The sequence below is a fragment of the Anolis sagrei genome, chromosome 3, assembly GCF_037176765.1.
Source record: "Anolis sagrei isolate rAnoSag1 chromosome 3, rAnoSag1.mat, whole genome shotgun sequence".
Lineage (NCBI taxonomy): Eukaryota > Metazoa > Chordata > Lepidosauria > Squamata > Dactyloidae > Anolis > Anolis sagrei.
The window spans coordinates 32980967-33007659 of record NC_090023.1 but is presented as its reverse complement, the minus strand read 5'-3'; the positions used below and the strand labels follow the sequence as shown (position 1 = coordinate 33007659).

General features: G+C 39.8%; 1 protein-coding gene across 1 annotated transcript in view; it reads right to left on the bottom strand.

Moving 5' to 3' along the window:
- The window catches only part of B3GLCT (beta 3-glucosyltransferase), a 146167-nt gene that overhangs the window by 26353 nt on the left and 93121 nt on the right, over positions 1 to 26693 (bottom strand). The window contains exons 9-11 of the mRNA XM_067466595.1: positions 25342 to 25473; positions 15811 to 15880; positions 2698 to 2811 (exon numbers count right to left, since the gene is read on the bottom strand). Coding sequence (XP_067322696.1) covers positions 2698 to 2811; positions 15811 to 15880; positions 25342 to 25473 — 316 coding nt within the window. The remainder of the gene's footprint in view (positions 1 to 2697; positions 2812 to 15810; positions 15881 to 25341; positions 25474 to 26693) is intronic.

Here is a 26693-nt window from a genome sequence, read left to right as displayed (position 1 = left end):
CAGCCCCGCACATCGCATGATGTGTTCTGCATACAAGTTAAAAAGGTTGGGTGAGAGGATGCAGCCTTGCCGGACGCCTTTCCCAATCTTGAACCAGTCTGTTGTTCCGTGGTCAGTTCTGACTGTTGCTACTTGGTCCTTGTACAGATTCCTCAGGAGAGAGACAAGGTGACTTGGTATCCCCATACCACCAAGAACTTGCCACAATTTATTATGATCCACACAGTCAAAGGCTTTAGAATAGTCAATGAAGCAGAAGTAGATGTTTTTCTGAAACTCCCTGCCTTTCTCCATTATCCAGCGGATATTGGCAATCTGGTCTCTCGTTCCTCTGCCTTTTCTAAACCCAGCTTGAACATCTGGCAACTCTCGCTCCATGTATTGCTGGAGTCTTCCTTGCAGGATCTTGAGCATTACCTTACTGGCATGAGAAATAAGGGCCACTGTACGGAAGTTGGAGCAGTCCTTCGCATTTCCCTTTTTTGGTATGGGGATATAAGTTGATTTTTTCCAGTCTGATGGCCATTCTTGTGTTTTCCATATTTGCTGGCATATGGCATGCATCACCTTGACAGCATCATCTTTTAAGATTTTAAACAGTTCAGCTGGGATCCCGTCGTCTCCTGCTGCCTTGTTGTTAGCAATGCTTCTTAAGGCCCATTCAACCTCACTCCTCAGGATGTCTGGTTCTAAATGGTTCAAAATGATATTGGGACATATTTTTCTCTAGAACAAAAAAATCCATTGCTAATGGAAAATAGGATTTGCTCATTTTACAAAACATATTATGTAATAAAACATATAAAATAAACAAATACAGGATAAGGGAATTTAATTCAGTGATTTCACGTATTCTAGGAAAGTAAATGTTATCCGTTCAAAGCTAATGAATATAATGCATAAAAATTCTTTTTTAAAACTTTACTATAAAAATGCTGAGTTTGAATATATGATAGACATCGTTGGCTATTATTCCTGGATATATATCTAGTGCTTAATGCACCAATAACCTCAGGTTGAATTGGCTGAGGTTCTTTGCTAGGGATATAAAAATCTATCATAATCTGATATATCCTATAACCAGGAGACTGTGGAGACAGAATATGTATATTAGTAGAATAGGTCTAAACTATCCAGGAACATTTGAATTAGTTTTCTAAAATTATGTATTGTTTGTTGTTCTTTATTTGTTCAGTCACTTCCGACTTTTTGTGACTTCATGAACCAGCCCATGCCAGAGCTCACTGTCGGCCTTCGCCACCCCCAGCTCATTCAAGGTCAAGCCAGCCACTTAATTATGAGACTGGTGGAGACAGAATATTTATATTAGTAGAATAGATCTAAGCTGCATAAAGGAACATTTGAAGGATTGGTTTTCTAAATTTATGCATTGTTTGTTGTTGTTTATTTGTTCAGTCACTTCTGACTCTTCGTGACCTTATGGACAAGCCCATGCCAGAGTTCCTTCTCGGTCGTGGCCACCCCCAGCTCCTTCAAGGTCAAGACTGCCACTTCAAGGATAACATCCATCCATCTTTCCCTTGGTCGGCCCCTCTTCTTTTTTCCTTCCATTTTCCCCATCACCATTATCTTCTCCAAGCTTTCCTGTCTTCTCATTATGTATTGTACCATGGGCTATTTTATGGGGCTGGTACCATTTTTATTTAACTTTTTAGTTAGAACCAGATTTCTGATCAAAGTTCTACCCAAGCTGGCATACAATAAAACCATGTTAAAACATTAATCATCATCATCATCATCTCATCCTGTTTTAGCTCTCTAAAAAGAGACCCAAAACACACACAAAAACTTTTAACAAAGCATTTCAACATTAAACCACGTTAAAATGGGGGTGGGGAGTTTTGTGCCGAAATAAACTATTGTGGGCAGCACTGTAATTAAAAATGCATGCAAAGAAAGGAAACTAGAAGCAGACATACAATTTCAGTTTTGGCTTGGGTTACCAGTAGAATGCAGCCCTGAAGAACATCTCTGAAAGTGAATACATTCCTCGGCCAGGTAGACCTTCCTCATCCTTGTACTAAAGAAATGAGTTTGAAAATGACCTAAACATGAAGAGTGATTCAGGAAGCATGGGACTCAAAATGTCCCATTCTTGTACAATTTATCTTGCTCACGCCAAGTACTCCAATGTTTATATATTTCATTTCTTGTTTCATGATGTCTAGCTTCCTTCGATTTTTAAGTCTCACATTCCATATTCTTAGTAACCTCTTTTGAAGCACTGGGCTTTCTTTTCTCCTCAGTTGTGTTGTTAGCTACACTACTACTTGTAGTTGTCTTCTGGTATACCCCAGTAGTTTTTTGAGTTCTTTCCAACCTAGGTCTCATCTTTTGTCACTAGCTCTTGTTTCATTTTGGATTGTGCCATCAAAGGGTTTCATGGTTAAATACATTCAAAAGGGATTTAATGTGCCTCCTTCCGATCAGTACTAACAACCGTTAGCAATGATGCCAATGCCATTGTCTCTGAGAGATGCTCCACCAATGTCACTCCCTACTACTGCTGCTGTTTCTAGTAACTGCTTGGTGCATTTAGTCTGGCTCCTCAGCAAAAGCCTATCTCACATTGGAGATCATACCAGCAGACATTACAAAAAGGCAGTATACTAATCAAGGATAATATTATCTGTATTTAATACACCACACATTATATTGTATTAATTACATACTCACCTCTTTCAGTGTTTGGCACTCCTAAATCAACAGTGGGTATTGAACTCTCTGCAAAATCACTGTAATATTCAATAAGAGTGGCCTCTCCTTCCCAGGTCTGTTTTACAATGGGTACTAAAAGGCAAGCAAGCACATTAAGATGTAGACAGAGCAGTACTAATTCAAATATTTAAAAATTGACATAATGGCCTGCTTAGATAACAGACCTTTCATCCTATTAAACACATTTTCCTTTGCTGACTAACTACAGTAGCCTAAACTGGAAACAAGTAAATTATTCAGCAGTAACAGGGCACACATAGCATGACATTATAGCTAAATAATCCAGGCAGTTTCCAATGGCAGAATGCAGAGGAGAAAGGAAGAAGCAGCACAGAGTGTGTGGGCATAATTATTGTTTATATCTTGGCTTCTTTTGAGGTATGTTTGGTTTTTTCTTGTAATCACCTTGGGAAAGCGAATCAACAGATATTAAGACTTTGTGGGAGCAGAGATCAACTTGGGTTGCTGTGAGTTTTCCGGGCTATATGGCCATTCTCTCCTGAATGCTTCTGGAACATGGCCATACAGTCAGGAAAACTCACAGCAACCCAGGGATTCCGGTCATGAAAGCCTTCGACAACACACTGATCAACTTCCATACAGATCAATGCCACAGTTGGAGAAGCTTAGAAGTTAGATAAATTGAGGTTGCACAGCCAAACCAGAATGTAACATGTATGGCTTTTACAAGATCCAACACTCCCTCTTTGCTTTGTCTCCTACAGCATCTAGGAATATGAAATTCAGTGAATGGTGTAAGTGCATTACAGGTTTCCTTGTTCCCCTTGACTGGTTGCTATCCATGGGAATTGGAGAAACCCAAAAATACAATTATCATATTGTACCTTTTGTACCACGAGCTATCAGTGAGGAGAATAGGGAGAGAGACAGGGCTGATTTTGTTTTGTATTAAAACACAAGGCAGCTTTGTGTTGTATATGTCTAGATTAGCCAGAGGCAATGGGAATGACCTAGTTATTTTCTTTTCTTTCCAAAGGCAAATCACTCTGGGACCAAGATGAAAGATAAAACTAAAGATACTATTTTAGTAATAGTAATATTAGCTATGGTTATAGGGAAGTTTTAAAGAATTTGTCTTTACTTCACATACCCCCAGCTTGAGACTTAAATACCTAGACCCATATGACATATTCGAGTACAGAAAAAAAAAACACAAGAAAATACATTTAATGTAAGATAGCAGCTGAGCACAAGTCACTTGTTTATGTAAACGAAGAGTCCCTGTGGTTTGTCATGTGATAATTATCCTATCACAGCATACACCGATTTAGGTATTTTGAGGGATTATTGTTTCTGTAAAAACACTCGTAAAAATGTGTCATTACATTACACAGAGATCAAAACAGGTTTTTAAAAAATGTTTACTGTGCACTCATTGCAAAAGGGACATTTATATGAACTCCACCGATTCTCACCTAGTGCTAAGTTTGTGCCAGACTACTACACCTCTAACAGTATGCAGAGGAAAACAACATTCATAATTTCACCACTACTTCATATCCCTATTTTGATCTTGGAAGAGAGGGAAACAAGTGTATGTACAGTAGAGTCTCACTTATCCAAGCTTCAGTCATCCAACATTCTGTATTATCCAATGCAGCCTGCCTCCTACCCAGATTCACAGCTTTTTCAATACATTGCGATGTTTTGGTTCTAAATACAGTAATTACTACATAACATTACCATGTACTGAACTGCTTTTTCTGTCGATTTGTTGTAAAACCTGATGTTTTGGTGCTTAATTTGTAAAATCTTAACGTAATTTGACATTTAATAGGTTTTCCCTTAATCCCTCCTTATTATCCAACATTTTCGCTTATCCAACGTTCTGCAGGCCTGTTTATGTTGGGAAAGCGAGACTCCACTGTATTTTGGAAAACCCAATTTCTCACTCACTCCACCCACTGAAAGGAAAGAAATCAGGTTAAAAATTAACACAAAAAGTACAAAGGATGGGGGAAATAAACCAACTAACAGAAAATCACTATCCATTTTGTAAATTATATACATCCCTCCAGTGTCGAAATCTGTCCCCTTATCTCCATATCATCTGCTTTCCCAGAAGGAGGAAGAAAAGACAGGAAACACTAGGATGTTAATTGTCATGTTGCTAGAAGGGAGAAGGCAAAACTCAGCTCCACCAATCCTTCCTCCAGTTTCATCATTGCTCAACATTGGGAGAAGACTCTAATAGCCTCATCACACCAGAGCATGTATCCCTTTTAAATACGATTACTGCCTCCTGCAAAATTCTGGGGTTTGTAATTTAGTGAGGCCCAGGACCTGACTGCCTGAGCAGTTTAAAGTCCCATATGCTAAACTACAAGCCCCAGAATTCTGAAGGAAGTAGAAACTGTATTTAAAGAGGATCAATTCTCTAGTGCAGTGGTTCTTAACCTGTTGGCACTGGTCCGCGAGGATGAAAATCTGGTCTGCGAGCCTTGTTCCTCTTTATTTATTTTATTTCTGCTCCTTTCATGCGACCTGTCACCCCTTCCCTGTCGCTGACCATGGCATGCGTTCTGTATCAGAAACTAGATCTGATGTAGTCTATTTAATGCAATTTTCTGAATCAGCACCCCAAACCGAATCTAAAGTTGACCAAAAACAGATTTGTAACCCTTTTGGTACTAATGTTGGAAAGTGGCCCCTGACCAAAAAAGATTGGGAACCACTGCTTTAGCGTGATGAGGTAGTTAATATAGAAGACAAACTAGGTCACATTTTGGTACTACTATCAGCAGTCTTCTTAAATCTCTATTTCAGCAGTGGCAATGGAGATAGCAACTGTAGCAATGTAATTTGCACGTTCCAATTGGGCATACGTAGGCAGTGTAGTAGTACAAGCTACTGCAGCGCTGTTGGTTGTATCCCCACAATTTCAGTATCTCAGCCACCATTTATTATTTATTTACCATTCTGTCTGAAGCTTGAGAGGTTTACTGGGTGGTGGTGTGGGGAATCAGCCTTCCTATATAAATGCGAAGGGGTTATTCTACTATCTATCTCCCAACATTACAGCCACCACTTTTTGGTCAGTTAGGTGGGAATGAATACTATAATAAAGTACAATCACTACACACAACTGTTAGTTCTAATTATAACATTTATAACATTTATAATAGTAGCAGCTATAACATAGCTTTCTTAGACAGGCAATCTTGGATGCATGTACACTATAGAATTAATGCTGTTTGACAACACTTTAACTACTAAAGCTCAATGCTATGGAACCCTGGGAATTCTGGTTTGGTGAGGCATCCGCAGTCTTTGGAAGAAAAAGGATAATATCTTATAAAACTACAAGTCCCATGATTCCATAGGAATCATTCTTAAAAGTTGTGGAAAACTGCATGAATTTTACAGTGTAGATAACCCTATGATTGGACTATATTTTGTGTATACATTTGCATGTGAATGTGTGTGCCTAAGATACACACACATTGTTAAGATCTTTGAGAAATATTTCAATCAGCAAACAGCTTTCACTCAAATATTTGGGTGCATAGGCAAGAACAGTCAAATGGCAATTCGTCCACTAAGCAAGTCTGCCATAAATGTTTAGTATATGCACTGGTATGCTCCTCAAATATAAATTGGGATCTAGATTTTTTTTTTCTGGCAAGACTGCAGGCAGCAGAACAGAGGGTGACACCAGGTCAGTCCCCTCATAAGGTGCAGAAAGGCAGCACTGTAATATACTTAATACTGTTCATGTTACTGCTGAAATTATGTTTTAGTTGGATCTGTTGAATCAGATGTGAATGAAGGGCAAACTGCTGTATCATCTAAAGTCCTGATGCAAACAAACCAGAAAATTCCTCTAATATCCATCTGTTTAAAGACTTACGATAGCTTGTGGTACATCCACAACTTCACTCACAGCCATGATCATGTTGACCCTGAAATCAGCCACCGCTATTCTATCACTTTACTAGGCATTTACATCATCTTATACATCTGGGTCAAATGTACCAATTGGAAAATGATATCCTGAATGAGAACTAGTTTTGGGACAGGGTGATTCACTAAAGATGAATGTTATTCAAGCAGGAACTTCTTGGGCATATCCTGTCTATAGGAAGATTCCTTGAGCAAACTCTTTAGGTGCCCATTTTCTCTCAGCCACTAGATGCAATATGGTGTTGTAAATAATTGATGTGTTCTCTTTATATGTTAGGAGCTGGAGAAGGATAAGAGGATAAAAAAGATAAAAGGAAGTTAAGGAAGTGGAAAATTGAGAAGATGTGGTCTACCTGGTTGCCTGGTTACCTTATTGTTAAAGCTGTGGCTAGTAAAACTCTACCTTGACATGCTTTTTGACATACCTGGTGTCTTGACATAATCCATAGGAGAAATGTTGATTCAGCTGAGCCAGCACAGTTGAAGCATGATACTGCCTTTTTGCATGCATACAGGTACGAACCCAGCTCTTTGCTGGGATCAGATTCAACTGCAGCTTTGGATGCAAATTATGACTCCTGTAAGGTCGTTACAGCAGTGATTTCCAGCTTTTGGTCCTCCAGTTGTTTTGGACTTCAACTCCCAGAAATCCCAGCTAGATTGTGAGGAATTGTGGGAGCTGAAGTTCAAAATATCTGTAGGACCAAAGGTTGGGAACCACTGAGTTAGGGAGACAAGACTCATAGTAGGCCCTTGTTTTGTTTCAAGTTAGTGCTGCTCATTGCACTCAGGTAGGACAGGCAATTCAATCTTGCCTGCTTTGCTGAGAAGTTAGTTCCCTAGGTACATGTTATTGATACCCATGGAAAGATAGGCACCAGTATTCAATCTGTTGAGGAAAGTATCACTACACTACATATGCAAAGGATAGGCAAAAGATTTGGTGGGGAACAACATGGCAACAACAACAAGGGAAGAACTTTCAGTGAATTTGCTGAAAAGGGCCCAAGTCCAATTTCTCTACCTGAATTGTTTAGTTTTATCACACTGATACCCTAGAGATCCTGGGATTTTTTAAAATATGGATTTCAGTTTTATTACTGGACTCTGTATACCAGCATTCAGAACCCTTTTAATATGTCAAATTCTGTTCAGGGGGTGGAGAATATTGTCAGGAAGATGATAGAGAAGGAAAGGAGTGCAGGAAGGAATAAGGTACCCTTTCAGATTTCATTTCCAATCTAAGAGCATGACTGCTGGGATAGTAGGTGAACTCAAGCTTTATACACCACCCGTTCTACTGTAGAGGAATCTCAGTGAACAAACCCTACTCAGTGAGCTCTGCACAGTTAAACACACATAATTTGACCTGATTGTGAGTAAGGTGATGGATGTAAAGTTGGAACTGGGTTAGCAAAATGTGCCATTGTTTACTTCATGTTCATCTTTTGGATTTTCAGTTATTAGGTATCTGTGTAGGGTACTCAATGTCCTGTTTGCATTTGCATGTTTTATGACTAAGGCTGAGCTTTTAAATTAAACCGTTCATTATCTGCAGGATGTCTTATTCACAGGGCATGCTGGCAATACACACAGGCAGGTACAACTTCACCATGCCTAGAGCCAGCAGCTGAGGAAAAACCCTTCCTCCATCCCATTGTTAACTGTTGTGTACTCCACAAAGAAAGAAGAACAGGCATGGACAGCTCTATCTTACCTAGGCCCAGCAATTGATGAAAAGCCCTCCTCCGTCCCAATTACCACTGCTATGGCCTCAAAGGGACAGAACAACAGCAACATCCACTGGACCTAATCTCTTTCACTTCCATCGCTTTTTCTTGTGTATCATGTCTTTTTAGACCGTAAATCTCAGTTCAGGGGACTGTACAATCAGCAACTGAACACTGGTCATCGAACTAGGTTACTAAAATGATGATAAAGTAAAGGAAAGGTTTCCCCTGACATTAAGTCTAGCTGTGTTCGACTCATCTCCATTTCTAAGCTGAAAAGCTGGTGTTGTCTGTAGACACCTCCAAGGTCATGGGGCCACCATGACTGCATGGAGCACCGTTATTTTCCTGCCAGAGCAGTACCTATTCATCTACTCACATTTGCATGCTTTCGAATCGCTAGGTTGGTAGAAGCTGGGCCTAACAGTGGGAGCTCAGCCTGCTCCACAGATTCAAACTGCCAACCATCAGCTAAAATGCTGATGCAGGATTTTACATAATTTGTGAATATGTCTTTGGCACATGAAAAGGCAGTCTGGCTTCCAGTTAAATGTACATTTTTAGAATTGGATATGGATAAGCAGCACTGTAGGCGACCTCAGGATAAATGGATGAACATGAAAGTAAACGTGTCTGAGGCAGGATCTAGAAATAAAATGACACTTAAGCAATTTGAAAAGCCTGCTGAGCATTTGAATTCTGCCTGTACATTCACTGTCACAACTTGAGCATTTCTGAAACATTTAGGAAATGCTAGATGGAAGTGAAAACCAGCATCATTAGTTAGGAGGTACTATGGATATGAGGGTAAGTTGATAGTTTGGGAAACACTTATCAGAACGTTTAATGGTGTATCATTTTTGAGAGTAAAGAAATAGGTTGAAACCAAGTTTCACATTAATGTGGATGCTGCAGGGACTTCTGGTTTTGCTATATATTTCAGAGGGCATTGGTGTGCTAGTGATTGGCCAGAGGAATAGAAATGGTAGAATTACCAAGGCCCTTACATTTTATGAATTCTTTGTGAAAGTAATCATTGTATTCTTCCATCAACATGAGAACTGTTTAACTCCTAGAATTCATTTTGCTACAAAAACATGGCATCTGTTCAGGTGATTTACTCTTTGGCATCCGATTAAGGGGGTCATGCAGCTCATATGGCCTTTCACCTTATAATGCTTTCAATGTAATATCTTGTTCCCAGTTAGACATATTCTTGGTGTAAATAATAGCACTGCTGATGCTCTGTTCTGCAAATGGACAGAGAGGTTTTAGTGGCTAGATCCCGAGGCCAAACACAAGAAAGAGGTAATGCTTTTGGGTTGTGGATGTTTGGAGGGGTGAAGTTCAAAGGCCAATAGATTTAGTCTTCCCCACATAGGAGTTATCATAGAGTAGGATATCAGTCATGGCCAATGCAAGTACCCAACACTTATGCAATATTATGTTTCTTGGGGGAGGGGGGGAGACTCATTTCCATGTTACATCAGAGGCAAAATGGCATTTTTAGCAAAGCTATGAAATTATGATTTTTCTGGTGATTTTTGATTGAAAAAAATGTGAAAGCTGCAGATTGTTCATCACGGGAATAAAAGGCAGTATTTAACCTGTGATAATGTAATCTGGGATTTGCATTGATAGCTCTGAAGTGGATTTATGTGCTGCTGCTATTTGGTGCACTTCATATCTCTGAATTGGTAGTATTCGTGAAAGGAGATTTTTCCAGAAATTAGAGTTTCAGGGTTTGTGCTTCCTGGGGAGTCAAACACTAGGGTGTGGTGACTGAAGACTGATCAACTTAGGAAAGGAACAGACATCCATCTTAGCAGCATTGTTTTGTCCTGCAGTAGCTTTAAAAGCAGTAGCTTTAAAAACCTTTATGGAACAGTGGAAAGAAGGGACCCCTTTGTGTTCACCAAGATTATACTCCTCTCACCAAATACCAGTTTTGCATGCTCGCAAACAGCACTCAAACAAATTGGTTCGGAAAGTCACACATTTTGGACTCATTTGTTTCACAGCAAGTTAAACTGCCAGCTATAGAAGATATAGACGACCGGAAGGTTGGCAGTTCAAGCAGCAGGTTGCGGTGAGCTCCCACTATCAGCCATAGCTTCTGATAACTTAGCAGTTTGAAAACAGCAACGTGAGTAGATATATAGGCACTGCTTTAGTGGGGGATGGAGGGAGGTGCCCCTGAAGACATGCTGGCAATTTGATCAGGAAGACATCCACGGACAACAGGCTCCTTGGCATGGAAACACGGAACAACAGCACCTCCCAATGCCTGAGTCAAGCACAGCCTTCAGATGCCGGAGATAAAAAAAGAGGGAAGCCTTGCCTCTGTTTATGTGCTGTGCAACATCTACAGCATTGCTATTGGTTATGAACCTACAGCTCTTAAGAATGTGGAAAGGTGGTATCCTATTGTTGTATGAATTATATTAATCTCTTGACAGTTTCTTATATTGGGAGAAACTTTCAAGGAATGATCATAATATGCTGCTGTTAATGTTTGTTTTTCAGGTATCAGATGCCAATTGGTCCAGAGCCATTTGCTGATCTGAGGCCATAACATTGTTTTTTGGGTTACTGTTATTGGGTATAAACAACAGCTGTCAGATATTAGTTTTGGCTCAATGAGCTGGCAGTAAATTAATAGTTGGGAAGAGGAGGGGCTTCTGCTGGCAGAATTTCCTTTCATTAATGATTGAAGAGAAGGCTGGTCCCCCTCCAAAGTTCTTGTTATTCCATTTAGGTAGAAATGATTTGGGTTTGCTAAAAGAAAGGGGAATAATCTCATGGACATAAGAAGATATGCATGAGACAAAGAGGTGTTGATCTTCCGTGCAGTTGAATTAGTCAGCTATTTTGCCCAGGTGGATATGGAGAGGGACAATGATAGTCATATGCCTGTTGAGAGCAATGTATTATAGGAATGTATTGGTTTGATGTGGGGTGTACCACACCATGCAGCCCAGCTGCATAACAGAGCTAAATAGTTAATAAAGTGTCCTTTAGTTCACCATTATATTTCTATGCTGTATTTGTCTTTTAAATAAATGAGCAGATGGGCTTTCCCACTCCACCAAGCAAGTTATGTGCTCCACTACAGTTATGTGGTTATTTGTAAGGCAGTGGTTCCCAATCTTTGGGCCTCTGGGTGTTGTGGACTTCAACTCCCAGAAATCCCAACCAGCTTACCAGCTGTTAGGAACTTTGGGAGCTGAAGTCCAAAATACTTGGTGGCTCAAAGGTTGGGAATCACTGTTGTAAGGGAAGCATTATTACATCAGGGACACATAACTCTTTCTTTATATTGTTTGGAGGTTATAGCAGGGGAGTGCAGCTATCATATACCCGGGACCAAAGGCTGGAGACCTTGGTACACTCCTTCTATACCTGGGAGGTTGTCCTCTTCCACCGAGCGCACAGCTTCGGGAGGAACACACATGGAACGGTGAGGGAGGAAGGGGACACCTGCCTAGCCAGCCAGATCAGCTGAATCAACCTTGGTGATCAATGAGGTGACAGATGTCGCAGCCAGATCACCCTCATATCTCTTTATATTGTTAATTGCACTTTTTAGCATCATTATTTGAATTTGTTGTTTCTCCTTAATTAACTTAGCATTTTATTATTATCCAGTTATTTCTGTTTATAAACAATGATAAAAACAATATGCAAATATATTAAATCTACCTGTAGCCAGATTCTCCTCTCATTCTCAGGAGTCACAGTTCAAGAGCTAAAGAAAGTATTCGCATTTTGTAGCACAATTATCACATTTCCTATGAGTTGATTCAGAGTCAAAGGCTGCTCAGACAACTGACAGAAGCATAAACAAAAGCAAAAGGTAAAAGACTATGCACAGTTTAACTGCTATGATTTATAATATATCACTTTTAATGAATAAATACAAGCAATTCAATATGTGACCATGGGCTTCATTATTTACCCCTGTCTCAAGGTACACCTTGAAGAAATAAATGTAATGACTCAGTGACCCATACATTAAGAATGTTTTAACTGGATTTTCTTTTTATTTGTTAGGCATTTTACCCTATATCTTTCCTAACTCATAATGCTGTATGGGTCAATGCTATAGCTCTCTCTGTTCACAATGTACAATGTGGTAATTTCAAACCAATCCTAGGGCTATTCAGAAAGTACATTAAAGTGCATTTATAGGCTTTTAAATTTATCCTGACCTTGCGTTCCATTTGGTTCCATTTTAACCAACACACAAAACCCGTTCTGTCACAAATTTTCTGTTGCCTACTGTGTTGTTCTGAGCATTGTGCCTTATGAACAATTCCACTGGACAAAGAAAGAAAGAAGTAGAGGAAAAGAAAAGTTCTGAACAGCAAGCTGATTGATGTGCATTCTGAGTTCCCATTTTCTCACTAATTGAGACTTAAGGCAAGGAACCTGGCTTTATGCCATGTAATAAACCACTGCAGTGTATTACAGAACACAGAACTGGGCCCCAAAGCTAAGCTGAGCATTAATTCTGAGTTCCAAGCTGGAAGCAAACAAATAAATATATCAAGGTAAATTTTAGCCTAAAATGTACTGTCAAGCCATATCCCAAAGGCACAGAATACCTTTTTCCTGGGCCAGGGCAGGAGGTGTTTTATTCTATGGGTGCAATTTAGCACAGGCTTCGCTGATTTGTGTTCTTATTACTGACATATGCCTTAGTTGGAAATATTCCAGGAGGATAGCTACTTTTTTGTTTTTGTTGTTTCACTGGCAATACAGGTAACTCCTTACAACATGAAAAGAACTAACATCACTAAACCAGGCTTGACATATCCTAGAGTTCCTAAGCCAAATGCCCAATTTGCATGTTATGCAATTTAATGTCTGCCCCGTGCAAATTAAGTACATTGAGTATTGCACTATTTTTTCTACAACTATGATGCACTTTCCCCCATCCTAAACCGAATGCCTACCTCACTGTTTATCCTTTTTGGGCTCCCCTCAATTACATATTTTATTTTCCTACCTCATCCAGGGTTTTATCATTTTACCCCGTTCATTAGACCTGCCCATTCTGTTTGATTTTACGAGGGGTATTTTTTAAGTAAGGTCCGTTTTGTTGTAGACACTAGTAGTTCATGCGCATACCGCAAGGAGTGTGTGCGTCGTGTACCGGCATGCCTCGAGAACAACTGTGCTCAGTTTCCGCTCTGTAGCTAACCTGTACGGTTCTGTTCTGTGCTTTAAAATATTTTTAAGAATATCAACTCACCCTCCGTATGTGAGGTTCACTCAGTGATACAGTTTTTGTTAGCAAGGAACCTCCCTGCTGCAGAAATTCATCGACAGATTTGTGAAGTGTACGGTGATACTGTTATGAGTGAAAGCAAAGTGCGTAAGTGGGTACGACAATTCAAAGATGGCCGTGACAACGTCCATGATGAGGACCGCTCCGGTCGCCCTTCTTTGATTACAGATGATTTGGTGGCTTCAGTTGAAGCGAGCGAACCTCACATGCGGAGGGTGAGCTGATAGTCTTAAACATTTTTAAAGCACAGAACAGAACCATACAGGTTAGTTACAGAGCAGAAACTGAGCACAGTTGTTCCTGAGGCATGCCGGTACACGACGCATGCGCTCGTTGCGGTATGCGCACGAACTGCTAGTGTCTACAACAAAACAGACCTTACTTAAAAAATACCCCTCGTATATTATATTAATTTGCTTCATTTTATTTTGCTCCTGTACTTATTTTATTCCGATGTAATTTTTGTTGTCTGTATTTTGTATTTTATTTTGCTGTATTGTACTTTTGGGCTTGGCCTTATGTTAGCTGCCCCAAGTCCCCTTTGGGGAGATGGTGGCGGGTTATAAAGAAAGTTTATTATTATTATTATTACAACTATGCTGGTAGCATTTATATAGTAAGCACTCATTTGAGACCGCCAGAATAGCAAGATAGTTAGAGTGTGCTGGACTTGGAATCGTGAATCTTAGGAGTTACCATTACAAAGCTTGATACTTGTTAGCGTAGCACAGAACATATAATGGAAGAATTATATAGTTAATGCACCCTTAGTCCAGTAGTGCTTTCTCAAGCACAGAAATAAACATGTTTCTTGCCTTAAAAAAAAACCCATAACCTCTTCAGTTAGACTGAAGCCATTCGTTTTAGAACCTACTGCCCATCTCACTTGTGAAAATGAAACCTTTGCTACCAACAGCACATTCTACAGCAATCTTCTCCAATGTAGTATTTACCAGAGGCATTAGACTACAGGTGTAATGTTCACACTCAGGACAATGTTCAATATTGCTTAGATGTGGAAGTCGGCAAGACTGCACTGGCAACAAAGATGCATGAGGAAAACTCTCCTCATGCATTGGATTTCCCTAAACAGCAGGTTCCCCTGAAAAACCGGGCACACAAGGATGCCATCCTCACATATAATATTTCCTTGAGTGGGTCTTCCAGCAGTTCCATCCAACATATTGGTTCCCAAATACAAGGTGCAAAAAAGCTGGAAATTTGAGCCAGTAGGAAACAAGCACTGGGTGATGTGGAGGTGAAGGGTTGAGGGCCCAGGTAAAAATGGCCAGTCAGATAACATGTCTTGTCTCATTGTGACAATTATGTTCTTGAAATACTTAAAATATATGCTCTCTTTACAATTACATTTCTAAAATTATATTTAGAACATTTTAGGTTTGTTAAGAGAACGACAACCTTCAATGCAACAAACATCAAAAAAAATTAAGCAAAGGACTTCTGCTCAGCTTCAGGAGACAATCTGAATATGGATTCCCATTCAGTGGCCAAATACCTCCAGAATTATACTAGCTTCTTGGTGGAAAATTATTTTTTCATTTGGGAGTATCTAGATTGCTTCTAGAGGGACCTTGAAGGTAGATTCTCAATTCAAAGACCAAATGTCTTCACAAATGTACTAGTATTTTGAAAAATTAATACTTCATCACTGTCATTAATGTGAAATATGCACAATATACCGTTAAAATAAATTGATCTGATTGGCATGTATTTGGAAGTCGGGCCAATTATTTTTGCTTATATGCATATAGAAGTACAAAGATAATTTAAATGCCAGTTTTAGATACTCTGCACATCCACTTAAATCAGTCATGGGCAAACTTTGGCCATCCATGTGTTTTGGACCATTAGGTTGTTAGGAATTGTGGGAGTTGAAGTCCAAAATACCTGGAGGGCCAAAGTTTGCCCATGCCTGACTTAAATACTTCTCCATTATGGACTATGATTTCTAATAATAGACAAGCGATTTCTCATTATAAGACAAACAATCAATGCACATGCAAAACCAAAAGGACTTTCAATGATACTTTTCAAGATTTTAGACATTAAGAAAATCAGTTTCAGAACAGATAATTTAAAGAAACTCTTAAATCTAGAACTTACTTCTGTCTCCATGGAATTTCCTGCAAGTTTTTACAGCAACAAAGATATCCATTTTCTTCACAGGATCTCCCTAAAAATACATATTTTTCTATTATTATTATTATTATTATTATTATTATTATTATTATTATTGCATGAGTAAGACTTTATAAAAAGAAGTCTTTAGAAAATATCTTTATATTCCACAACATATTAAAAACAGTTTAAAGAGCTGTAACAAGACACATTTTCTATATTTGAAAATTTAAATAATTCAGAGTTAATGTTGCCTGACTGCACTTTTCACTAAAACTATAAAAAAAATCTGACTTAAGTATGTTTCAAGATATTAGGCAAAACAACAAAAGGAAGTATCTGCCTGAAGAAATATAAATACAGAAGACAAACTAAACACTGTCAAGTCCCATTGATTTCAATAATAGAGATGTAAATATCTACCACTAAAATCAATGAGATGTTTGAAGTCTGAGTTGGATCATGCCTCCTTTGTGACTATGGAATCCAAATAGCTGCTTCAACAAATGTCTTTACCGTATCACAGACTTTTTCCTGATTAGATCTTCTATAGAATATTTTCTTTTTGCACTTCATGTGCTCTCTTTCTGAAATTTTCTAGCTTAACGGATTTTTATTAATCACTTTTATTTGTAGTAAACTGTTCCGCTACATCAGAATTGAAACTTTGACTCATGGAGATTTAAACACAACTCATAATCTTTAAAATAAATAGACTTGCAATTAATTAAATGTGAACATGAAACAATGACCAATGAAGTAATTACATTTGATTTCATAAAAAGCCAGACTCGTCAGATAACTCTGCACCTATTAAACTCTTCATTTCTTGTCTACACAGCCCAACTCTGCAGTTAACAACTTCCTAGGACACAAAGGTAAAGACTGCCCCTACAACAGAGTGTTCAATAGCAGCCTTTTGAAAAATTGTGTGTGTATGTGTGTGCTTTCAAGATGCCTCTTGACTTCCTTAGACTGTGAATTACATGGGGTTTTTCTAAATAAGAAATAATCAAGGTGAACAACAGACTGGTTCAAGATTGGGAAAGGCGTACGGCAAGGCTGCATCCTCTCACCCAACCTTTTTAACTTGTATGCAGAACACATCATGCGATGTGCGGGGCTGGAAGAATGCAAAGCTGGGGTGAAAATTGCTGGAAGAAACATTAACAACCTCAGATATGCAGATGACACCACTCTGATGGCCGAAAGCGAGGAGGAGCTGAGGAGCCTTCTAATCAAGGTGAAAGAAGAAAGCGCAAAAGCCGGGTTGCAGCTAAACGTCAAAAAAACCAAGATTATGGCAACAAGAATGATTGACAACTGGAAAATAGAGGGAGAAACCGTGGAGGCCGTGACAGACTTTGTATTTCTAGGTGCAAAGATTACTGCAGATGCAGACTGTGGCCAGGAAATCAGAAGACGCTTACTTCTTGGGAGGAGAGCAATGTCCAATCTCGATAAAATAGTAAAGAGTAGAGACATCAGATTGGCAACAAAGATCCGCCTAGTCAAAGCCATGGTATTCCCTGTAGTCACCTACGGATGTGAGAGCTGGACCTTAGGGAAGGCTGAGCGAAGGAAGATCGATGCTTTTGAGCTGTGGTGTTGGAGGAAAGTTCTGAGAGTGCCTTGGACTGCGAGAAGATCCAACCAGTCCATCCTCCAGGAAATAAAGCCTGACTGCTCACTGGAGGGAAAGATACTAGAGACAAAGTTGAAGTACTTTGGTCACATCATGAGGAGACAGGAAAGCCTAGAGAAGACAATTATGCTGGGGAAAGTGGAAGGCAAAAGGAAGAGGGGCCGACCAAGGACAAGATGGATGGATGGCATCCTTGAAGTGACTGGACTGACCTTGAGGGAGCTGGGGGTGGTAACGGCCGACAGGGAGCTCTGGCGTGGGCTGGTCCATGAGGTCACGAAGAGTCGGAGACGACTGAACGAATGAACAACAACAAGGTGGTTTTGCCAGTTCCTTCTTCTGAAATACAACCAACAGCAGCTGGTATTCATGGGTGGTCCCAATCAAGTGCTAGCCAGGTCTGATCCTACTTAGCTTCCAAGAACAGATACAGGGTGAGGCAGCATAACTTCCTTTTTTAAAATGCGTGCCATTCAGTTGGTTGAAGACGTAGCGGAGCACTAGTGGTCTCATTCGAGAGGCGTGAGTATAAAGTTTTTCCTGACACAATTCAGTCGCCATCATGTGTTGGAACAGTGAGGCGCGTGCTTTTGCCGTTGAGGCCTACTTTTTGAGCAGATTTGGAGTGGCCGGCCTGCTCTCCAGATTTGGCCCCTTGTGATTTTTTTCTATGGGGTTTTTTGAAATCCCGTTTTTATGTGAACCGTCCAAGGACCCTACAAGATTTGAAGACCAACATCCAGGAAGAAATTGCCAACATAACGCCTGCTATGCTGGGAAGAGTCATGACAAACGCCAGAAATCGGTTTACTCAGTGTATGTAGAATGGAGAATGGGGGACGTCATCTACCTAATTTGATCTTCAAAACCACGTAAAACAAAACTTTAGGTATGCGCCTACATTATAAAAAAAATTAAAACATTCTGATTCATACAATGGGTTTTATTAAGTTTTGAAAAAAGGAAGTTATACTGCCTCACCCTGTAGTATCCAGTGCCTTTAGACCAGTGATTCTCAACCTGTGGGTCCCCAGATATTTTGACCTTCAACTCCCAGAAATCCTAACAGTTGGTAAATTGGCTGGGATTTGTGTAGGCCAAAACACCTGTGGGCACACAAGTTGCTTTAGACTATTAAGGTCCTCACTGAAACATGACTAGCTTCTAAAAACCTAAAGAACTGAATGCACTTGAAGAGACCGAACTCTTGTCTGAATATTAATTGAACATTCATAAACACAGAGCGCAGAACATTCCACAACTGTATTGCATATTGATACTTGGCATTAAGACCAGACTGTGAAGTTGGGTTGAAGAGTACCTCTTGGGAGCACTAAGACAAATAGAATTCTACTAGATTCTTGTTTTGACAAATTCAGCATGACTGCTCTTCTGGACAATCATTCTATTTCAAGTGTTCAGATGCTGGTACTGGTTATCAGAAAGGCAACTACTGGTTGCATGATGAAAATATCATAAACCCAAACAAAATAATCTAGGATTGAAGAAATGCAATTTTTTAAAGAAAAATTCAGTCGGATGGGACCAAGGTTATACGTGCACCAGAAAACCGTCCAATGAAGACTAAGAGTGTTTAGTAGTTGAGGAATACTGTCAATTGGGTGTGCAAGACAGTATCCAGTATCATGGGGTTACAGCTGACTGAATAGTAATGTATTTTGTAATGTATTTTGCAATCCCAATTTGTTAAGCAAACCTTACAGAAGCTCGGTTGTTGTATGTTTTTTGGCTGTATGGCCATGTTCCAAAAGCATTCTCTCCTGATGTTTCGCCTGCAGTGATTCTGGCCATAAAAGCCTTCAACTTACAGAAGCTTCTCAATTGAGGTCTTTGATAAAATAGCTCCACTGTTAGTTTTTTTAAAGAAAATAATTATTACCATATTTTTCTTACTTTATTTTTAAAAATCTGCAACTTCATTTTGTCTTTACTTTCAGTGAGGAACTTAATAAAATGGTTGTATATTTACCACGAGAAAGTATATCATACCATTTTTTTTTAAAAGGAACATAGCCTTGTTTTGAACACAGTGAAATTGAGGTCTAAAAGGTTAAAGTGGTTATGCAAACTAAATCAACACTAGGGTTGGGGAAAATAATCTCATCTCACCACTGGATAAATAATAAATATTCGGCATTTGAACATTGAAAGAACTTCACATACATCTTCTAGTAAGCCCTTGTTGTTTCTCCATATCGAAGATCCCGTATATATAATTATTAGGCCTGATCAATCCATGGTTCTAAATGGATCTAAAGTACTTACAAAACTAAAGTTCTGGTGATGAAAATTTCAGAACTCTAACAAAATTCTCAAAATTTCATCATAAATGGCAGTTCCTAATTAGTTCTATCATAAAAATCACCAATAATGAAATAATATTCCTGTATGAGATAAAGGTAAAGGTTTCCCCTGACTCTAGGGGGTGGTGCTCATCTCCATTTCTAAGCCGAAGACCCAGCATTGTCCACAGACACCTCCAAGATCATGTGGCCGGCATGATAGCATGGAGCGCCATTACCTTCCTGCTGATGCGGTACCTATTAATCTACTCACATTTGCATGTTTTCAAACTGCTAGGTTGGCAGAAGCTGGGGCTAACAGCAGGAGCTCCACCGGGGGCTCCAGGGGACATGATAGCCATGCTTAAATACCTGAATGGATGTCACCTTGAGGAAGGGGAAAGCTTGTTGGGGCTGACAGAGCAAATGGCATGTATAAAACAGCCAGTGAGTTTCATGGGAGAGGCATGATTCAAATGAGACGTTATCCCAATCCACACCATTAATCATTACCTCAGCTGTTCAGATTTCTTCATATTCTTAAGTATAACTTTTACAAATGTGGGGGTTTTTTTAGTCCAAGACTGTCACTTTGCTGCTTATGGAATATGGTATACATGGCCCCTATTAAATAGTATTCTGAGTATTTTCAATCTGCACGTGCTTCATGTAAATCCTGCTGTGCGAACGTCTGTGTATGTTAAAATTAGCTGTGACTCACTTTTTAACTTAGTTGTACTTTGTCATAGAATTTGATTTAGCTGCAGCTAGAGATGGACAAATTCTCCTTGTAGAGCCTGAAACTGTACTTGGCCCATCTCTTCTGGCTTCTGTTTCAAGCCAAGTTGATTTTTTCATATTGCAAATTCAAATGTAACCTCATTATACTTGCAGTAATGTTTTCAGGAACGTAATGTGTCTGTCTGATTTTGCCGGTCTCTCTGGTTTGTCAAAAGCAGTTTGTCATAAAGACTGGACGCCGCATTAACGGCAGTCTCTGAGGATGTAACACGAGCATCTGCTTGTCCGATTTTGATGGATTCATTTCAATTGGTTCAATCCGAGGATGTGGACAAGGTGCTTGGAGGAATGAGAGCTACCACATGCATCCTAGACCCCTGCCCATCCTGACTTCTAAAGGAGGCCAGGGGGGATTGGCCGAGTGGGTTAAGGTGGTGGTTAATGCCTCCCTTCGGGAAGGCATTTTTCCAGCCAGCTTAAAGCAAGCTGTAATAAAACCGCTGTTGAAGAAGCCATCACTGGACCCCACTCAATTGGTAAACTATCGGCCTGTTTCCAATCTTCCCTTTTTGGGCAAAGTCATGGAACGTGTGGTGGCCTCACAACTCCAGGCATTCTTGGTAGACACGGATTATCTAGATCCGGCACAGTCTGGCTTTAGGCCGGGACATGGTACCGAGACAGCCTTGGTCGCCTTAGTGGATGATCTCCGTCGGGAGCTCGACAGGGGGAGTGTGTCCCTGTTGGTGCTACTCGACCTCTCAGCGGCCTTCGATACCGTCGACCACGGTATCCTTCTGGGACGCCTCGCGGGAATGGGTCTCGGAGGTACTGCTCTGCAGTGGCTCCGGTCATTCCTCGAGGGTCGGTCTCAGAAGGTGTCACTGGGGGACTCCTGTTCTACCCCACAACCTTTGTTTTGTGGGGTTCCTCAGGGTTCAATACTGTCCCCCATGTTGTTCAACATCTACATGAAGCCGCTGGGCGAGATCATCCGGAGTTTCGGGGTGCGGTGTCATCTGTACGCAGATGATGTCCAGCTCTGTCACTCCTTCCCACCCGCTACTAAGGAGGCTGTCGAGGTCCTGAACCGGTGCTTGGCCGCTGTGACGGTCTGGATGGGGGCGAACAAATTGAAATTGAATCCAGACAAGACAGAGGTGCTCCTGGTCAGTCGCAAGGCTGAACAGGGTATAGGGTTACAGCCTGTGTTAGACGGGGTCGCACTCCCCCTGAAGACACAGGTTCGCAGTTTGGGTGTGATCCTGGACTCATCGCTGAGCCTGGAGCCCCAGGTTTCGGCGGTGACCAGGGGAGCATTCGCACAGTTAAGACTCGTGCGCCAACTGCGACCGTACCTTGGGAAGTCTGACTTGGCCACGGTAGTCCACGCTCTGGTTACATCCCGTCTTGATTACTGCAACGCTCTCTACGTGGGGTTGCCTTTGAAGACGGCCCGGAAGCTCCAACTAGTCCAACGGGCGGCAGCCATGGTATTAACAGGGGCTGGGCGCAGGGAGCACACAACTCCTCTGCTGTACCAGCTTCACTGGCTACCGATTAGCTACCGAGCCCAATTCAAAGTGCTGGTTTTGACCTTTAAAGCCCTAAACGGTTCTGGCCCTACATACCTATCCGAACGTATCTCGGCCTATCAGCCCACCAGGACCCTTAGATCTTCAGGAGAAGCCCTTCTCTCTATCCCACCTGCTTCACAGGTGCGGCTCGTGGGAACGAGAGATAGGGCCTTTTCTGCGGTGGCCCCCCGGCTTTGGAATGCCCTCCCTACTGAATTAAGATCAGCGACCTCGCTAATGGCATTTAGGAAAAAACTAAAAACCTGGATGTTTGAGCAAGTCTTCAATTGACCTTCGTCGTGATGTTTTACCTGACCATGGATTAGCAATCAAGACAACGAATTGGATGACGATTTTAACTATGAGATGTCCCGATCTGTATTGGTGGCCCAATACTGCGTATGTTTTTTGTATGTATTCTTAATTTTAATTTTTATATGCTTAAGTGAATTGTATTTTTAACATTGTATATTTTAACATGTTGTAAACCGCAATGAGTTGCCGCACAGGCTGAGATATTGGCAGTATACAAGCATACCAAATAAATAAAGATACATACCACGAGGCAAAAATGCACAAACAGAAGAAAAAGCCATTCCAGACTCATCGCTTGTTTTTAATGTTTTTTCTTCTTTGAACCAAGAGCCTATTTTTCTATTCTAGGCATAGTAAAGGTAAAGGTAAAGGTAAAGGTTTCCGCTTGACATTAAGTCTAGTCGAGTCTGACTATGGGAGGTGGGGCTAATTTCCATTTCTAAGCTGAAGAGCCGGCGTTGACCGTAGACACCTCCAAGGTCATGTGGCCAACATGGAGTGCTGTTACCTTCCCACTGAAGTGGTACCTATTGATCTATTCATATTTGTGTGTTTTCGAACTGCTAGGTTGGCAGATGTGTATGTATGCCAAAACACCTGGGGACCCACAGGTTGAGAACCATTGCTTTATATGTTTTGGTACATCTCTCTTAAGTTTTATTCTTGGCTTATATAGAAATTCATGATTTGGGCCCGAAAATCTGTTCTCTACTTATACAGAAGATTAATTTATATATAAGTATACTAGCCGTCCCCTGCCAGGCATTGCTGTGGCCCAGTTTGGTGATCTGGAAAATAAAGTAATGAGAAAGCGTTGGTTTCTAATATATGTAATTTCTTCATGCTTGTGGGTAAACAGTATTTCTTGCTGTTTCCTTGTCAATGTTGATGTGGAGATTGTCTGGTTTGCCTACTCTGGAACATGCAACATATCATTGTCCTTCTTTAGGGGTCCCTTTCAAATCTATGATACTATATCTCTCTGTGTGTGAATCATATATATCTATCTATATCTATGGCTGGATGGCTCTTTGTCAGGAGGGCTTTGATTACGTTTTCTTGCCCTGGTGGAGAGAGTTGGACTGGGTGGCCTTAAGTATTTTCTGTTGGTCATGGGGGTTCTGTGTGGGAAGTTGGCCCCAATTCTGTCATAACATGGGGTTCAGAATTCTCTTTGATCATAAGTGAACTATAAATCCCAGTGACCACAACTCCCAAATGTCAAGGTGTATTTCCCCAAACTCCATCTGTATTCCTATTTGGCATATGGAATATTCGTGCCAAGTTTGGTCCAGATCCATCATTGTTTGAGTCCACAGCGCTCTCTGGATGTAGGTGAAGTACAACTCCCAAACTCAAATTCAATGCCCACCAAACCCTTCTAGTGTTTTCTGTTGGTCACGGGAGTCCTGTACGCCACGTTTTGTTCAATTCTATCATTGGTGTAGTTCAAAATGCTCTTTGATTGTAGGTGAACTTTAAATCCCAGCCACTACAACTCCCAAATGACAAAACCATTTTAATGATGGTCACTCCTTGGGTTAGTAGGAGTCTTGTTGCCAAATTTGGCGTCAGTTCGTCCAGTGGAGAGCTGAAGTCTGCCCATACCTGATATATGGTAATCAGACACAGTCGGATCTATCATATCAAAATTGGCCAACAATATGGCAAAGAGTGCTTTCATGTCTGATTACAATATACTCATGCATATACTCATCATGCAATTTTACTGAAGGTGCCATTGTGATCAAGATATTTTTTTTCACTGTTGTATGTGCATTTTCTGTAAGTTCTAAAATCTCTTTAAGGAAGGAAAGGCCGGAATACCAGTGAATTATTTCCCCAGCAGCTGGAGAGAAACATACATGATTAGGGCTCAATGGGAAGAACAGTTCCCAGGGTCGGGAGATGAAATGGTACGGATACCCCTTTCTTCACTTGCCATTGATTTTTTATTGCAGAAGCATTTCATGTCCTGCAAAGCAAGTCCTTTCCCTCATGTTAAGATTTCACCGAGCTTACAAAGCAGGGGATTAGTTCTCACTGACTAATCTGAGTTAACACACAGAGGATCTAGCTGTAAGACTCACATCTTACTGGCACTTGATCAATCTTCTTCAAAAACTGAAAGAATAGGGGCACTGATGCCATGCAAGAATGGGAAAGAAAGACAAACGTATCAAGCTGTCAATTGCTGACACTGCTTTTCCGTTTTAAGAACTGTGGTTTGGAAATAATGAAGTCAAAGGAGCAAGGAGTGTCCAGAAAAAACTGAGGTGGGGGAAATGTAGCAAACTTCAGCAATTTTCCAGCCAGTTTTTGAAACTTACCAGATAGTTCAGGGTCAGGCTAAATGGGTGAGGAGCAAACGGACCAGTTTTTAGATTGGTTATAAAACTGATTAGAAAAGGTTAGAACATATATGCCTATCATAATCATATTTACTCAGAAGTAAATTTGCAACACACTACTTCTGCGTGACAGGCAGCGGACAAAAAATTAAACATATACACAGAGCACAAAATAAGCTGCTAACACGTTGCCAAGAACCACCTGCTTCAGCAATCCTTAAAGGATATACTTGAGTTATGAGAGGTGAGAAAAGGAAGAAGACAGCACTACATACTCCGCTATTGATGTTCATAAGTATAGGCAGATCATGGCATTATATTCCTGAAGTGAGGACAGCCAATAGAAATTTGACTTTCAACTGACAGTGGTAGAGTACTAAGCGGTAGTACTAGGAACCATCTGTGCAGAAGCATGCAACAAACAATTATTTCTGACTCTTTGCACTAACGTTATCTAATCACATTCATTTTAGTTTATTTTAACCAACTTCCTATATCTCAGAAAAAAGTTGGAGCATGTAAGATATTAAAAATATTTAAATAAAGCACTATTGCTTTTACAGAAGAAAACTGGTAATACTTACACAAAATGGAAGGAAATGAAGGAATGTAGTGGCACAGAGAGCTGCATCAGGCGAGTTCACGTCTTCTGTACAAAATTCAGGGACTGGAGTGAGATGAGGCCCATTCCCTTTTTCCCAGATATATAGTGCAATCTTCCAAAACATAATGTAAAATGCACAAAAATATAAATTAGCATTTAAATATAGTGCAATCTTCCAAGAAACACAAATACACCAGAAATAACTTGTATATGAATGGTAGATTGCAAAAAAGATTAAGGCAAAAAACTGCTATTTTGATGCACAAAAAATTCTCAAAATTGAACCTGAGGTTATATTAATAATTCCATTATTATTAGACATAGAGTACACTACTAATACACTACTTGTTCTTCTCCATGTAAAACTGTAAATACAGTTTATACTCGAGTATAAGCCGACCTGAATATAAGCCAAGGCACCTAATTTTACCACAAAAATCTGGGAAAATGTATTGATTAGAGTATAAGCCGAAGGTGAGAAATACAACAGCTACTGGTAAATTTCAAAATAAAAATAGATACCAATAAAATTACATTAATTGAGACATCAGTAAGTTACATGTTTTTAAATATTTACATAAAACTGTAATTTACGATAAAACTGTCCAACTCTGATTAAACCATTATTCTAACCTTCTTCAATGTAAATGAATAATAGAAGAAAATAATAATAGAAGAAAATAATAAATGTAATAATAATAATAATAATAATAATAGAGTAAAATAATGGAAATGTAATAACAGTAATAATAGAGTGAAATAATAAATGTAAGAATAATAATAGTAAATAGAGTAAAATAATAAATGTAAGAATAGAGTCAAATAATAAATATAATAACAATAAATAGAGAAAGAACAACAACAACAACAACAACAAAGCAAAATGATAAATAACTTTGACTTGAGTATAAGCTGAGGGGGGCATTTTCAGCCTAAAAAGGGTATATAGTACATCTCTAGTAATGAGAAACCCTCCATTGATTACTAAACATTTTTTTTCTAGAGCTTTCTGAGAAATGCTTTAAAAAGTCTCAAATTCTTGAGTATTTTTCTAAGAAAACTAAAAATAAACAAACTGGTAAATGCCCTCAAGGATAGAAGGAGGCTGCTTTTTGAACTCCCCTAATTCAGAATTTGGCCCCATCATTAACTGTTTCATATAAACATAAATAATGCCTATGTGTGATGTATACAATGATTCAAGAGACTGCACATATGTTCAGTGACTATTGTTTATTCCCAACTGTGGAACAACAAAACACACACTGAAAATAAGTTCAGTTACAGCTTGACACAAACAGATGGCTGTGAAGGTTAATAAATTTTCACACA